Raw genomic sequence first — 17,387 nt, forward strand, 5'->3', positions numbered from 1 at the left:
CATATCAGAGGCCACCAGAAAGGTGTGAGAATTCTAGAAACCATGTACAAGGAATTGTTTAAGGATCTGGGAGTATTTAACTTGGAGAAAGAAAATGAATGGGAAGCAAGGCAGTGGTCTTCAAATTCTCGAAGAACTGACCTGACCAGGCTTGTTCCACTGGGCAAGGACCCAGAAGGCTAAATTAGGGTACAGGAGCAGGTTTTCTGGGGAGGCAAATTCAAGCTTAACATGAAGAGGAAGTCTGCAAATTAGGACTGACCAACAATGAACTGACTGTTCTTAGAAACAGTGAGCTCCTTTTCACTGTGGGAATTAAAATATTCATGGCCAGGGACGGACACAAAGGATTTCTGTGCTTGAATGTTCTGTGGAAGTTTCTCCCTCCAGGCTCTAGAATTCTGTGACTCTAAAAGCTCCTGTGTTCTTACACTTTTGAGGTCCCTGTTTAGACTGTGGACTCCTACCTGAGTTTACCCATCCACTCCCTCCCAGGGAGCTCAGCGCTTCCCTGCACATCACTGAACTGGTTTTTATCATTTCTTTGCTTCAGTGGTTGGGATTTCTCTTTCCCACATCGCAGGAGCATGAGGTTGAGGCCCAGAGATTCTGTGCATCATACCAGATTTCCCTCACTCTGGGTGTCAGGCTATGTCCTGAAATATGTTTCCTACAAAGCCTATGCCCTTTTCTGTTTGAATGATGGGTTTAACATGGGGGACATGTGGCTCTCTAATGGGAACACTAAGAGGCTGGAAGCACGGGGTAGGGATTCTCACCTTCCCACATCTCTCTGCCTCACCCATAGAATGGGCATGCATTATTCCTCCTCATCACTTCCACCCTCTCTCTGAGCTGGGAGAATATGTCAATGACAGTGAAACCAGTAACCTTGTCATTCTTACTGTTGCAAAATGCACAGAACTGTGACATATATCATGGTGTGTAGATATTCTTTTGTGTATGATACTGTCATGCTCTTGTCCTATCATATTGTAGATTATTATGATTTGTTGTCTTTGGGGAGGGGGACACTACATTTCAACAATGAGAAGGATATGTCACCAAAATGTCCCCTCCAACACAGTGCCAATGACCTTTGACTCTGGGCGAGGGAACCATAAAGAATTCAAGTGTCTTCTCCAGTGTGTCTTGGACCCCCCTGCTCCCGTGTCATTGTGTTCACCACACTGCATGATGACTGCATGTTCAATTGTTTCTCTGGTAATTTGTGGTATTGCCAGTGCCTAACACACTTAGGTCATGAATTTACCCTTCCTGACTTGCACTGATGGGTTTATATGCAGAGGGTAAGAGTGTCCTCCACCTAGGGGTCACTTAAAAGTATTTGCTAGGCCCGGCACGGTGGCTTATGCCTGTAATCCCAGCACTTTGGGAGGCCAAGGCGGGTGGATCACTTGTCAGGTGTTAGAGACCAGCCTGGCCAATGTGGTGAAACGCTGTCTCTACTAAAAATACAAAAATTAGCTGGGCGTGGTGGCGCATGCCTGTAATCCAAACTACTCGGGAGACTGAGGCAGGAGAATAGCTTGAACCTGGAAGGTGGAGGTTGCAGTGAACCGAGATCGCACCATTGCACTCCAGCCTGGGCGACAAGAGCGAAACTCTGTCTCAAAAAACAAATTGCTAAAGGAAGGGTTATAGCTGGGAAGGACCTTTGGAAGCCCAAACTCCTCATTTTGGAAGGTGGAAATCTGAGATTTAGAAAGACAGGGACCAGCCAGCTGAACCAGTACCGGAACTGGGTTCTCCCCTCGGCTGCGTGGTACTGCTTCCACTGTGCCCCCAATCATGTGTCTTCTCTCTCCATTTCCAGCCTTGTTAATTTTGTGTGCCACACCTGCTTCAAGAGGCAGGAGAAGCTCCATCGCTGTGGGCAGTGCAAGTTTGCCCATTACTGCGACCGCACCTGCCAGAAGGATGCTTGGCTGAACCACAAGAATGAGTGTTCGGCCATCAAGAGATATGGGAAGGTACCCAATGAGAACATCAGGTGAGAGCTGGGCCCCATGATGGTGCTTCGGATTCCCAAATGTCAGGCTGGAATGGTGGCAGCAACTGCATTCCCAGACCTAAGGAAACCAAGCTGAGTGCAAGTCAGGAAAGAGCCTCAAAGACTGGATATGGTCACTTCTGTTCACTGCTTTAAGGCCTAAGAGGGAAAACTGGCTCTTGGGAGCAGTGATTCCAAACTGCAGCCACTGGCTGAAACTGGCTTGCAGACTCCTTCTGTAGGACTCCCCAAAGTTTAGTTTATTTATGTATTTTGGATCCAGGGTCTTGCTCTGTTGCCCAGGTTGGAGTGCAGGGGCCCTGATCACAGCTCACTGCAGCCTCAACCTCCCAGGCTCAAGTGATCTTCCCACCTCAGCCTCTCAACTAGCTGGGACCACAGGCACGCACCATCATACCTGGCTAATTTTTATATTTTTTGTAGAGATGGGGTTTTGTCGTGTTGCCCAGGGTAGCCTCGGACTCCTGAGCTCAAGCGATCCACCCATCTCAACTTCCCAAAGTGCTGGGATTACAGCTATGAACCATCATGACTGGCCAAGGGCCAAGTATTTTTAAATTGATCCACCAATGTTTAAAAATTGGGAAGTTTTACATTTTAAAATTAGAATTTCTGGCTTCTCTTGAAAAACAAAACAAAACAAAACAAAACAAAACTGAAGATCTGGCAAAATAGGCTAGAGCTGAGTAGTATCTGCCCCCTTTAAAAAATACAGAGCTTTCTAAGTCACAGCAGCACCACTCTCCCTGCGGTCATACAGGTTACACAGAGAGTGCATTTGAGTTTGCAACTAATAGCCTTTCCTGGTGGCCATCATCAGAAATCTCAAGGCCAATAGCTCCAGCCCAAGGGATTCCCAAGTTCTGGAGGCTCTGCTGCGGTAGGGCTTGGTTCTGAGCTACAGGGAGATGCTCAGGAAGCCAGCAATTCAGGGCGAAGGAGATGGAGATGGTGATTGGGAGCATTTTCACTCTGTGCATAGGGTGTGAAGTTAAGGTACAGAATGGAATTGTCATATCCTGATGATTTTTAGGAACCTGTAGGATGAAATAGCTCAGTCAGCCTCCCCATGCACCTTAATTCCATCTATTGAAACCCTACATATTCTTTAAGACCTGAAGTAAATGGCACCTCCTGTGATAGTTACTGAGTTGAAATCAATCACCTATTGGCCTCTATTCTCTGAACTTCATGACCCTTTCCCCATTATTTGGAGGCAGCAGATCTTCCCTGTGCTGAGTCGTATTTTCCCCAGTGCTGCCCTGGGCTCCCTGCAAAGACAACTCAGTTTCCAGGCACCTGGAGTCCCAAGCAGGGTATTACTCCAGAAATAACTCAGTGACTCAAACAGGAGAAATCAGGAAGATGAAAAAGGTTCTGGAAACAGATGGTTGGTGATGGTTGCACAGCAGTGTGAATGTGTTTAATGCCACTGAACTGTATACTTCAAAATGATTAAAATGGTACAAAAAGAGACGAGGGACAGAAGGGACCCTTGAGGTGATGGCACTGTTTAGTATCTTGACTGTACAGGTGGATACATGAAGCTACACAGGTGATGACATTGTATATAGTTAAATACACATACACATTTATGAGTGTAAGTAAAATGGAAGAAATCTGAATAATAGAGGTGGGTTATCAATGTCAATTCTGGCTGTGATATTAGTTTTCCAAAATGTTACCATTGGAGAAAACTGGGCAAAATGTACTAGGGATCTCTTTGTATTGTTTTCCAACTGCCTGTGAATTTGCAATTCTCTCAATTAGAATTTCAATTAAAAAAAAAGCAAAATGAGGAGAGGGCCTATGCTTTGCCAACCAAGTCTCTCCTCAGGGACAGGATCTGTCCTGGACCACCATCCCCCTCCCCAGGTGCCTGAAAAGTGTGCACTCAGTGGGTGGCAGGGATATTCAAGTGTTCCTGGGTCATAGGCTTCATCATGGACAGCCTAATAGTTAACAAAGAGACCTTCGGGATGAAGTACACCCCTCTGTCTCATACTCAAGTCCCTGTGTCTCTACAAGTCTCCTCCTGTCCCACCTGGCCTCCCTCACTTCCCCCAGAGCCCCTCTCCAGGCAGGCCAGGCCCCTCCCTGCTTCCTGCACATGGCATGCCCGCGGCTGCCAAGGCCTTTGCTCACTGTTTCTCCAACTAGATTGCCTTCTCCACTTTCTCACTACCCAGTCATCAAGAATACCAATATGTTTACACATAGTGCAGATACCTATTACCTCACTTTGTCTTCTGAATACCTCTGGAGGTTAGCATAGCAGGGAATATTTTCCCTATTTTACTGGCCACCAGATAGGTTCAGAGAGGTCAGGTGACTTGCCCAGGCTCACACAGTAAGAAGTGGAAACAGGTTATTAGACTCCTGATTCAGGGCTCATTGCTGTAGGCCACACTGTTAAGAGAGACCCAGGCTGCCGCACCTCTCTGTCCCCAGAACCCCTTGGACTTGTATCCTGCCCACACCTCTACCTTCATCTGGTCTCCATTTCTTGCTCCCTGTGCTCCAGCCACCTCTGCCTTCTTGCTGTTTCTCCATCATGCCAAGCTCCTTCCTTCTTCAGGGCCTTTGTACTCACTGCCCTCTCCTGAAGCGCTCTTTCTCCAGTGTCACAGAGCCAGTTCCTCCGCCCCTTCCAATTTCAGCTCAAATGTGCCTCCTCTGTGACACTTCCCTGGGTGACCTTAGCCTCCCCACCCCGGCGACTGTCTATCATGCCACCCTGTATTATTTTTTCTGCCCAGCACTTTCTATGGAAAATGTTCTTGTTTAGTTACCTGTCCCCCACTATATGAAGCGCCATGATAGAACAAATTCCATCCTAGTTTAAAACTGTATCTTGGGCCCAAGCATTGTGCCTGGCATGCATGAGACACCCAGTAAATGTGTGTTGAATGAACGAACGTGGCTGTAGTGGCCCCCTGATGCTGCCCTTCCCACAGGCTGGCGGCGCGCATCATGTGGCGGGTGGAGAGAGAGGGCACCGGGCTGACGGAGGGCTGCCTGGTCTCCGTGGACGACTTGCAGAACCACGTGGAGCACTTTGGGGAGGAGGAGCAGAAGGAGCTGCGGGTGGACGTGGACACGTTCTTGCAGTACTGGCCGCCCCAGAGCCAGCAGTTCAGCATGCAGTACATCTCCCACATCTTCGGAGTGGTAGGCCCTCCGCGTCCCTCCTCCACCCTCCCTGTCTCTCTCCTCTTTCCTTGCCTCCTCCCCCTTGGGGAGGGTGGGGCTTCTCAGAAGTGAACTACTAGACAGAAGCCCTGTCTGCCCTGCACCCTGGTTTCTATTTCCATAATGGCCTCATCTAGCCCAGGCAGCCAGAGGCTCTGGAGAAACTGCCTTCTATTTACCACATGTAGCAGAAACACCTCCTGCCCCTTCCATTTCTGAGCCCAGGGACAGGCCTCTAAACAACACAACTAATACAATCTAGAGATTCTAGATTATGATTCCCTATAAAGGAGGGGCCGTGGTGACAGCTGGGATCTTCCAACTAAGAAGTTTCCAGAAGCTGCCAGGCCAGAGTTGGGAGGGGAGGCCAAGAGGACTGAAGGAGGACAGGAGCTTGAAATGAAGAGCCCTCATCCTGGACTCTGTCTTCTGGCCTTGTTTACTACGAGGTCATTCCTGCTCTATCTGAATTGGCATCCCACATACAAATGTTACTTATTTATCCATCTCTGGATGGTAGATTTGGATGGTAATTTATCTTCTTACTTGTCTGTACTTTTTACATTTTTTCCTCTCCACATTGAAAATAAAGATCCCCAATCACTATCCCTCCCTGCCCACCAGTTACTTTGGAAACCTTTTTGCAAGTCTGCCAGGCAGGACTGATGGGGAGCCTGGAGCAGTGGGGGGTGTGAGCTAGACAGGGGAGTCAGGGCTTTGGGGTGGGAGCAACAAAGCCAGGTGAGGCCATAAGAGTCCTGGAGGTGGGGGCGAGAGCCGTGTGGATGAGGAGACTCAGTTCCTGGCTGTGGGGATGGATGTCTTCCATCTGGCAGGCCAGGCCCTTTATGTGGTGAAGGTGAGCAGGCTGAGGAGGAGGACAAGTATCACACTGACATCTCCCACGTCCTCACCGTGTTGGGGGTGAGAGGGGAGAGACATTGATTGATTCTAAGGATTTGGCTCACACATTGGTGGAGGCTTGGTAAGTCCAAGATCTGCAAGGTAGGCCAGCAGGTTGGAGGTCAGGGAAGAGTTGCAGTTTAAGTCCAGAGACATTCTGCTGGCAGAACTCCTTTTTGCTCAGGGGAGATCAGTGTTTATTCTATTGAGGTCTTCAACTGATTAGATGAGGTCAACCCCATCCTAGCAGGCACTCTGCTTTACTCAAACTCCACCAATTTAAATGTGAATCTCATCCAAAAACACCTTCACAGAAGCATGCATTATGGTGTTTGACTAAATATCTGGGCACCATTGCCCAGCCATGTTGGCATAGAAAATTAAGCACCACAACTTCCCATATATTATTTCACCCAATCTTTACAACACAAGGTAAGGTCTATGCTTTCAGCATTTCCATTTTATAGAACAGAAAACCTAGGCCCAGAGGGGTTACATGACCTCCAAAAGCCACATGGTTAGCTTGTGCTAACTATGGTCTAGAAGCAGTCTATATTGTCTGGAGCCAGAGCTTCTACCTTCTTCTTCTTTTTTTTTTTTCCTTTTTTTGAGATGAGGGTCTTATGTCACCCAGGCTGGAGTGCAGTGGTGCTATCATGGCTCATTGCAACCTCCACCTCCCTGGCTCAAGTGATTCTCCCACCTCCTGAGTAGCTGGGACCACAGGCACACACCACCATGCCTGGTTAATTTTTGTATTTTTTGTAGAGACAGTTTCACCATGTTGCCCAGACTGATCTTGAACTCCTGAGCTCAAGTGATCCACTCATCTTGGCCTTCCAAAGTGCTGGGATTACAGGCGTGAGCTACCACGCCCAGCCTAAGTTTTTGCTTTTAACTATTATGTTCTATAGCCTTGGGGTGAATTGGTGTGTAGAGAAATCTTGGGCATCCCTAATAGGTCTGGGGACTAGGGCTACAGATCATGTAATTACCAAAGGTTAGAGCTGAAAAGATCCTTGGAGTTCATCTAGTCCAATTTATTCAACCTATAGAAGGGAAAAACAGGGTTCAGAGAAGAAAGAGATTTGCCCCAAGTAGTACAGCTTGTTAGTGGTACTCACAGGCTTAACATCATGAACTTGCTAAATGTCTGATGAGAATAAATGGAGAGAGTGACATTCCTCCATATCTATGATAAATATCCATGTGAGGGCATAAATGTATACTGTATTTCTGTTATGTATAACATGTATTCTTAGATGTATTTATAGATGAAGTAGAAATTTGCATGCAGTTACTAATGTATTCTAGGTTATATTTATCCTTATACATTTTTCATGCTGTGAGAGCAGATATTTGGAGTCTGTTTCTGTAAAGAACAATTTATTTTTAAGGAAAAGAAAATCACTTGGATCCCGCATCAGTAGTAACCAACTTGATTTGTCTTGAATCTCAGAGATAAGTGTTAAATATGGCACTCACCAGATTTAAAAATTGTGAGCAGGGAATATAAAACTATTCACCAGATACAAAATAATAAAAAAAGATGTCAATTTTCTTTTATGAACAGTTACAGGCGTTTAAACTGAGTAGGCAGAGGAAACAGGGGAAAGAAAAGCTCACACACACATGCACACACACACATACATGGGCGCACACACACACACACATGCACGCGTGCACACACACACACACACACACACATCAGAGTACAGAGAGAAAAACCAAGCCAGAGACTGAGGAATAGTCATGTAAGACCCAGATACAGAAAAAAGAAAACATTTCCATCTTTGACTGTTTTAGAATACAGCACAAAAACTTTTAAGGTAGGGTTGCATTTTTTCAGATATGGGACTGTGCCATGGCACTAATCTTGTGGGTCATTTGGAGTCACGCAGAGAACAGGGACTAGTTGCTCTGTTTCCAGTCTCCATAAGCATCCCCAGGGTAAGACTGGGTCTTCTGTTTTTCAAAACTCCTTTCAACAACTAGGACTGTGTTCTGTCCATGTCTATTGACTGACTCTTTCATCTTTTTTCCTGGGTAGATTAACTGCAACGGTTTTACTCTCAGTGATCAGAGAGGCCTGCAGGCCGTGGGCGTGGGCATCTTCCCCAACCTGGGCCTGGTGAACCATGACTGTTGGCCCAACTGTACTGTCATATTTAACAATGGCAAGTGAGTATGTTTTTATCTGGGGGTATGTGTGATGAGAATGGGGAGGCCTATGGTGTTTTCTCCACTTAAGCCAAAGTCAACCTGCTAATTCTGAACTAGCGCAGATTTTAAATGTGTAGCACATAGAAATCTCATTCCAGAATAACTGTGAATGAGAGAAAAGCATCATGGAGAATATCAAAGAATTCAACCTGGGTCATTTCTGAGTGTGCATGCTTTTTGGGGCTGCCTGGATGCGTTAGATAAACCTTTACTATTTTAAAACTTGAAGCCTCAGATTATCTGTCTAGAGGTCATTTAGTCAAGGTCTTAGCAGGAATCAGGAGGCACACTCAAAAGGGTTTACCCAAATAGAATTGAATGAAGGGACAATTTACGGAAGTGTAGGTGGGGTTTAAGATACTGTAGGGGAATGAGGCCTGAGCAATATTAATTGCTTTTGCTCTTAGGGATGAGCTCTTGTGACAGCTCTTATGACAAGGGGCAGGGCCTGGTGGCTCATGTTTGTAATCCCAGCACTTTGGGAGGCTGAGGGGGGTGGATCACTTGAGGTCAGAAGTTCAAGATCAGCCTGGGCAATATAGTGATACCCCCATATCTATAAAAAATAAATAAATACAAAAATAAATTAGCCAGGCATGGTGGTGCATGCCTGTAGTCCCAGCTACTTATGAGGATGAGGCAGGAGGATCACTTGACCTCGGGAGGTTGAGGCTGCAGTGAACTATGATCATGCCACTGCACTCCAGCCTGGGTGACAAAGCAAGACGTTATCTCTGAAACAAAACAAAACAAAACAACAGCAAAAATAAACTAACAAGGAATGGTGAGGTGCGCAGGGACTAGCAACACATGAAACCATCACCACCTCTAGGCTTGGAAGGGCAGGTGAAGGAAGCACTGTTTCTGCAGCTGGTGAGAGAGCTGGAGCCATGCTAGGGGGCCCCCCAATAGCTCAGCTGTGGCTTATAACTGTGTCTAGAGAAACTAGCCAGCTGGCACCATGGCTTGGCAAAGAGGAAGCCAATGGATTAGATAGTCCAACCCCTCATTTCCTTCACCTTCTGCTCTCCTACCATTGGCTAAACCCCAACCAGAAGCCAAAGTGCAAAGAAACCTGGGTGATGCAACCCTCAGAGGTCAGCCCCTTTTCTGAGAAGGCACAGATGAGGGGGGAAATAAGGGCCAATGATGGATTTGGGGGTGGGGCACAAATGGAGAAAAATCAGCAGATGGAATGAGCCCCTGTTTGTCCATGGCTCAGGCTGGGGAGATGCAGAGGAATGAGGCCTGAGCAATATTAATTGCTTTTGCTCTTAGAGATGAGCTCTTATGACAGATACAAGCTGACTTTGAGCCATCAACAATGAGCGAGTTCCCCCAAAAAACTTCCTAGAAGCCAGATAATGGTGTCTGGTTCTCAGCTGAGAACCGGGGCTAAGCTTCAATATGCCAAGTACTCTGATTTCCCTTTTTCTTCCTATTTCTGAAACCAGGCTCTCAAGCAACTGAGAAAGTCACTCAAGATGGGAAAGTTTATTTTGGACTCAGATGATAATCTTTTCTCAGCATTTGTATTTCTTTTCTGAAGCCTTTTGGGGTCATTGGCCTGGACTGCATGGAATCCTCCCTAGAGGGGCTGTTGACTGAACTTGACCTGGTTGGCAGGGAGGATCAAATTCAGCCACATATGGGCCTGGGCTTTCTAGATGGCCCTTTTCTAAGTGGTGGTGACCCAAGGCTCCTCTTGTCATTGGGTGTAACAACCACAGGAACCTAGCAACTCTTTCTTCTATGTCTGCTCTGGCTTCCTTGCATCTACTAATTTCTAGCAGCCATATATTATCCAGGCTTCTTGGCTTTTGTGCAAGAGAAGGTGACTTTGCATTTCCTGTCTAGCTGCCTGCCATAGTGGAAAGAACCCTAGACATGGGGTTAAGGGCTTAATTTGAACCCCAACAATTTTTGCATACTATCTATGTGACCTAACCAGCCTCCATGTGCAGTTCAAACTCTTCCCAAAACAGACATCCAAAGAGACAACATTTATTCATCTGGGATGCTTAATAGAATGGTAATAACAACATTGTGTATGTTTTTTCAGCACTCTGTTTTTAAGTGCATTGTCTCATGACAGTCTCATTATAGGTGGGAACACTGAAACACAGGGAAGAGAAGGAACTTGTTCAGGTCAGGGCTGACTACCTTTGAACCCAGAACCTCTTGTTCCAAATTCAGCTCACTTTACACTATACCAGGCTATGTCTTGTCCAGTGAGTCCAGCTAGAAGGGTCTGGAATAAAGGTTGTTGTGATGGCCAAAGCTTTGATAGTATGACCCAGAATGCTAGGCACCCTTGCACTGGATCACACCTAATCAGCCAATGATAATGATTTCCATATGGGTGTCTGTTTTGTCTTTCAGTCATGAGGCAGTGAAATCCATGTTTCATACCCAGATGAGGTGGGTCAGTCCTTTCAAGCATCCCTGCTCCTCTGACCCATCTCCCTCACGTGCCTGGTTTGCTGGGACCACCCATTCCTGAGACTCCTTGGCTGCCATCTGTCCATAATGTCCTTCTGCATCCCAGTGTCTCGTCTTTGCTGAATGGTGTACTTTTAATGCATTTAAATTAATCATTTTTCTTACCTACATAACACCTGCCTTGCTTTGCTTTATTTTTCCTCCTTTCTTCCTCCCTTTCACTCCTTACTTCCTCTGCTCTTCCAGCCTTGAAGCATGAACCCTTGTAGTCCACGTTGTCTTAGCAAAAGCCTGTCTTGTCTCCCTAAACCCTCTTTACTATGAAATGGGGACTGTGACTGACTTACTAAAGGACTGTCTGTTTATAAGCTCCAACTTCTCACCCAGACTGGGCTCCAAAAATGGCATCTATAACTGATATTTTAAATAAATGTTTATTCATAGTATTCTGCTTACTGCTTCTGACCAATTATGAATTAGCAGTTTAGGTTAAATTTTACTTCTGTCATTTCTTAATGACAACCAAATGGCCCCAGATAGGTCTTTTTCTCAGGGTGGGGTTACCAGCTCTTGAAATGGTCTTTGGATTAAGAACAAAATGCTGTGTGGGAGTTTGGGCTTTGGGAATGCTGGGGTAGAAGTGGCCGGTGCACTTGAGTCTGTGTTGATGTGCACTGCACGTGACTTTGGATGATTCACGTCATCTCTTGGGCTTGGGTTCCACATCTGAAGAGAAAGGTCAAGAGGAGAGTGCTCTAGGGACCTTCCTAGTTCTAAGTTTCTGTAGCGCTGGGCTCTGTCTCTAACCTCCATGAGAAATAATTAAATAGACTGCCTACTTGTGGCTCAATTAGCTGAACTACAGAATTGCAAATTGTTGGAGGTAGAAGGGGTCTGCGGTCCAGGGTGGGGATGAAGCTTGTCCAAGGAAGCTGGTTGGAGGGAGAGCCAGGGCTAAAACCCTCATCTCCTGCCTCCTGCAGTGCTTATTTCAGGCTGGTCACCATTCCCCTCTTCCAATCTCCAGTTTCAAGTACGGTTTGAGGCATACATATATGCATTTTTTCATATTTAAGTGACATTAATTTAATTTGGTTTTGAAAACTGTCTAATACCATTGAAATAATCTGAGACACCCTGAGACAGTGCAAAAATTGGCACAATCATGTTGGGAAGAAAAATTACTGGAAATTCCAGCCCAATTGGCCACTGATTCACTGTTGAATTAGAATATGTCACTATGGTGAGCTGCCTCTGTAAAAGGGACTCATGGGGGAGGAATTGGTTACTTACCCACCAGGGTTAAACACCAGAGATCCACACTCTATCCTGGCCCAGGAGTTGCTCACATAGAATTATTAAGAACATTAGCAGAGTCCTAAAAAGCAAGAGCTTTGATGCATCTTAATTCCCATGCACTGAAGACCCAAGAGGTAGCCTGAAAACAACCAGGCAAGGCTACTATGATGAGGGTGTGAAGTTCTAATCCTGGCTCTGTCCGCAAAGTGTTGTGGGACCTATCCTTCTTGTGTCACTATCCTCATTTGTGGAATGAGTGTCCCCTGAAGCTCAGACATATTAGGATTCTAAGCAGAACTGTGAGCAGAATCACCTGGCCTTCCTCTCCTACTGGCTTTTCATCACTTCAGTAACCGCTGCTGCCGAAAATTGGGGTAAGGAACAAAGGAAAGGAGGGACAAATGGTGACCAGGCACTTCAGGAGTTATTTTTATACATATTATCACATTAATAGGCATATCAGTGTATCTTGCTTTGGGAGAAGGATTTTTATCTTTAAGTGGTCACCTCAGATGCCTGAACATGCATGTCACTACCATTGAGCAGTTGCTCCCTTGATTGTCATCTCAGAGTACAAGGAAGGGGCTGTCTTTGACTGGGACTCTCCTTGGGTGCTGGAGTCTTGCCCTTGCTTTTGGATGGTGTCTAACTGAGCCTTTCTGGGAGGTAAAAGAAATGACCACGGATCTCTGTGCAGACACTCTCCTCAGCCCTCTGCATCTTGCCACTTGCTGTCTGGATGATGGCTTCCCATCAGGCAGGGGAGCCCCAGGATTCTGGGGAGATACAGGAGCATGGTTTAGGACCCAGCTTGCAGGGCCCACCACTTTTTTTCTGTAGCCGTCTGGCCTTATGATGGAGGATGCATGGCTGAGAGGTCCACAGACTGACCTCCACCTGTTTGGCTCAGCTGGATGTCAGTTCTGCAGTGGGTTTTTACCTTCAAAATCTTCAATATCTATCACATTAGGTCAGATGGGTAGTGCTGTAAGTAATTGAGGGTCAGATCTAGGCTAGAAGGGAACTGAAATGCCATCTGCTCTTGCTACCCACCTTCAACCAATAAGCCACACGTCCCAATAAACACAAAAGTGAACAATGCAGTGAGCTAACACAGCCAACCTTTGTTTATTTGCCTTCAACGATCTCCCATGGGCTAAGTCTCCTTATGTAATCTGGCCTAAACCACTGGACTGAAGGTTAAGAGGTAACTTCAAGTTAGACACAGAATGAGCCAAGGTTATGCGTAACCGAATGTGTATGTTTCTGAGAGAGCAGTCCCCAAACTAACCAGAAAAGATTTTCAGGTTTCTCTTGTTTGGAGTTTTTGCCTTATTATTTCTCCCTTTCTTTGTTACAGATAATTAGTAGCTAAACGTAAAGGGAGACTTACAGGTAAAGACATTCTGCCCGGTTTTGTGACTGAGCCCAGCTCTCTGGTAGGAATCTATCTGAGCTGATTCCAGAGCAGTTAACTGAATAGAGTGGATTGGACTGTTTTAAGGAATAGAGTAGAATTATACAGAAAACCATCCTTTAGGTCACATTTCTTCTTTTATGGGGGCAATGGGAGTTTTCTGAGTGCTAGTGAAAGTCATTGTCTTTGAGACCCAACTCCATGAAGCCTTGGAGAGCACAGATCCCATTTTGGTAGGCCTGGATTCAATTCACCTTTTCCTTTCACTCTGCTCCAGAATTGAGCTCCGGGCCCTGGGCAAGATCTCGGAAGGAGAGGAGCTGACTGTGTCCTACATCGACTTTCTCAACATCAGTGAAGAACGCAAGAAGCAGCTGAAGAAGCAGTATTACTTTGACTGCACGTGTGAACACTGTCAGAAAAAACTGAAAGATGACCTCTTCCTGGGGGTGAAAGACAACCCCAAGGTACATGCAGCCCTGCTGCTGGGGTGTTTGTGTTCATCTTCTCCAGGAGACAGTCACAGGTGGTTTTACAGCTAATCAGTGTGCCCTGCCCACGAGCTTCCTAGGGAGCAGCTGTCAACCTGGGGAGGTGGCAGAGGATGAGAGCAGAGCACTATATGGGTAGGTCCCAGCTAGGTCCTGGCGCTGCCACTTATAGGTGTTTGAATTTGGGAAAGTCGCCCAGTTTTCTCAACTGTAAAATAAGAATGATGGCCCCAATGCAAGGGGTTGTTGTAAGGATTAAAGAAGATGATGTGTGTGAAAGGAGTGGCATGCAGAGTAGATACAGCAAATTCTGGTTTCTCCTCTTGCTCCTTTCTGAGTTGAGTGATGCTGATAATTTAAGATGTTGAGATCAGATAGGCAAAGAGATTTGTTCTCTGGCTATCAAAAAAAAAATTCCTAGTCCCATGGGGATGGGCAATGTGGAGACAGGGCTATGTTTAGACTGGTCAGCATCCTGAACTCCTGGGTAGCTGTTGCCAGTTGATGGTGAGTCTATTGAGCAGCAGAGGAAGGCTTGATGAGGGGAGGTCAGGAACTCAGCTGAGCTGGGAGAAAGAGCTGAACAACCAGGTGTCAGAGTAGCCAGTTAAAGCAACAAAGCAGAAATGAGAGTGAAGTATTTAATCACTGATTGCAATAGTATAAGCAAGAAGCTAAAACCAAAGAAAGCGCTGACTCCTCTTGTCCGTTTCCTCCAGTGAAGCTGTGCTCAAGGGGAGGATGAGGGAGATCAGTAAAGGCATGGGGGCGTCTCCCATGGCATTCTCTTTTATAAGGGTGCCAGTCATATTGGGTTAGAAGTCCATACTCTACTTCAGTATGATCTCACCTTAACTAATTACATCTGCAGTCACCCTATTTGCAAGTAATATCTCATTCTGAGGTAACTTCTGGGACTAGGCTTCAACATATGAATTTTGGGAGGATGCAATTTAACCCCTAACTTTGTGTATGCTACCATTTATGAATGTTAAAAGACACATACACACACACATACATACGCACGCATACTCATGTGCCTGCAAGCATACTCTGTCCATACAGACAGAAGCAGGAGGAGGGAGCTGTGTGACCAGTGATGTCTGGGGTAAAGAGATTGAGAGTCACCCCTCCCAGGCAGAGACAAAGCAGTTGGGGCCCAGGGATTAATGTTTTCTATGGGAACAACCTCCTTTTCAGAGAATCAAAGGTTCTGTATTCTAGGAGATGTATATTGGATGTACGTGAGAGGCACTGAGCACCGCGTCATGAGTGCTACAGAAGAATTTGTTACTGCACCCACCCTCACCCTGACTTTTCAGAACCTGCAGATAACATGGCTTACCTGTGAACCAGCCAGCCTTCCCTCCTGGAGACTAGCCCTGAGTATTTGTTTCATAACTTGCTTCCACACTACTTAATTTTTTTTTTAATTAAGAGGCCAGACCTTCTTTTCTTGTTCCAAAATAAAACAACCATGTGGTCATTTCTTTAGTTTTTTTGATGTTTACCTGGCAGTTTCAATAGTTCAGTAGGCCACATGTGGCCTTTAGTTCCCATCCCTTCACTTTAGATATGCTGTTACCAGCTAGTGATGATACACACATGTCTTCAGTATGAATTGCAGAGCTGGCATTTCTCTTGATATAAAAGATTGATGATTTCTGCTGGAATCTACCTGAATTCAAAGCAAAAGCTTTCTATTACATTTTATATCAAATTGGGTTTCTCTATGAAAATAACTCAAAATAACTCACCTATACTAACTGAGCAGAAAAAAATTGAGTGTATATTTTTAAATGCAAATGCATTTTCAGGCATTAAAAAAAGGTCATTATAATGTAGTAGGGAGAATACTGGAAGAAAAATTATGAGGCCTGTGCACTAGTACTGGCTATGACTCTAAACATCTGAGCTTGGCCAAGTCTCTTCCTTCTGGGCCTCAGTTTCCTCATCTGTAAAGTGGGGAGTTGGACTAACTTGTTAACCATTTCCTTAAGCTGGACTATCTACAAGGTCATCACAGTCATTTTCTTTTCCCTATAATGCTATATCCTAGCCTGATAAGACTCCATCAGTACACCAGCCCAAACCTTCAATTGCCATCAAAATCTTTCCTAGCTCCTTAATATATACATATGTAAACCTATGTAGAAATAAAAACTTTTTTTTTTTTTGAGATGGAGTTTTGCTCTTGTTGTCCAGGCTGGAGTGCAATGGCATGATCTTGGCTCACTGCAACCTCTACCTCCCAGGTTCAAGTGATTCTTCTTCCTCAGCCTCCCAAGTAGCTGAGATTACAGGCATGCACCACCATGCTCAGCTAATTTTTTTTTTTTTTGGAGAGACGGGGTTTCTCCATGTTGGTCAGGTTGGTCTTGAACTCCCAACCTCAGGTGATCCGCCCTCCTCGGCCTCCCAAAGTGCTGAGATTACAGGTGTGAGCCACCGTGCTCAGCTGACATACCCACTGTTGATGGTCAGTGTCTTTGTTTTGATTGGTCAGTGCTTTCCCTATATCAGTCAGTAAATATTTTAGATATTATTTCTGCATGCATGCGTAGGAAAATGTTCCCTGGGTACTAACTGTAGTCTTTAGGTAGGTTCTTGGGATTTACTTTTTTCACCATAGTTTTTAATATTGTTTTCATTTGCACAACTTGCATATGTCAATTTTGTAGTCAAAATAAATAATAAAGTTATTTTCATTTTGGAAAAAAGTTATATAAGATTTGCTTAAGCCAAAAAAAAAAAAAAATTCAGAAAAGTCCTTCCTATAGGAATTATCATAGCATGTAAACTTCTTGGACTTTGAGAAATTTGGCTCTTTTTCTTCAAAATTATTATGTCCTTGTGGGAACTGGCTTCTTAATTATGACACTTCCTTGCCTCAAATATCAAAACCTAAAAGCTTTTGTTGTTGTTATTGTTGTTTTTCTTTTCTTTCTTTTTTTTTTTTTTGTAAGATCACTAGGCCCTTAGGCAAATGCAGTAACCCTAATGAGTCTAGATTTCACAGAAACAGCTGAGATATTCTCCTGACATCCTTTTGGCCAAGACCAGGAAATACGGGCTGGATGCTAAGACATTTGGAAGGGTTTGAATAATTATTGTCACAAGGACCCTCTTTAATGAACTCCAAGACAAACTGGGGTATGATTTTTGGGTCAAGTCCTTGGCCTCTGTCTTTAGCCCTGTGCTGGCTGGTATTTACATCAACGACTTGGATGAAAACAAAAATGCAAGGGCGTGCCTGTGGAATATGTGGTTGACTTGAAACAAAGAGGGAGAACAGCAAATATTTGGGTGATAGAATCCAAAATGCCAGAGAAAACACAATAGGGATCGATGTCAGGTTCTGCCCTGGAGTTCAAAGGCCCAGGAA

At 45.2% G+C, this 17,387-nt stretch overlaps 1 protein-coding gene across 2 annotated transcripts in view; it reads left to right on the top strand.

Annotated features, from left to right (window-relative positions):
* SMYD1 (SET and MYND domain containing 1) overlaps nucleotides 1-17,387 on the top strand; it is a 44,310-nt gene that overhangs the window by 18,936 nt on the left and 7,987 nt on the right. Inside the window, exons 2-6 of one of the 2 annotated variants that reach the window (XM_012472974.3) lie at nucleotides 1,838-2,014; nucleotides 4,993-5,206; nucleotides 8,181-8,311; nucleotides 10,736-10,774; nucleotides 13,789-13,978. In XM_012472974.3, the coding sequence (XP_012328397.1) occupies nucleotides 1,838-2,014; nucleotides 4,993-5,206; nucleotides 8,181-8,311; nucleotides 10,736-10,774; nucleotides 13,789-13,978 (751 nt within the window). The remainder of the gene's footprint in view (nucleotides 1-1,837; nucleotides 2,015-4,992; nucleotides 5,207-8,180; nucleotides 8,312-10,735; nucleotides 10,775-13,788; nucleotides 13,979-17,387) is intronic. The other variant, XM_012472975.3, reaches the window with a different exon arrangement.

The sequence above is a fragment of the Aotus nancymaae genome, unplaced genomic scaffold (genome assembly GCF_030222135.1).
Source record: "Aotus nancymaae isolate 86718 unplaced genomic scaffold, 86718_ANA_hifiasm-v0.15.2.pri h1tg000017l, whole genome shotgun sequence".
Classification (NCBI taxonomy): domain Eukaryota; kingdom Metazoa; phylum Chordata; class Mammalia; order Primates; family Aotidae; genus Aotus; species Aotus nancymaae.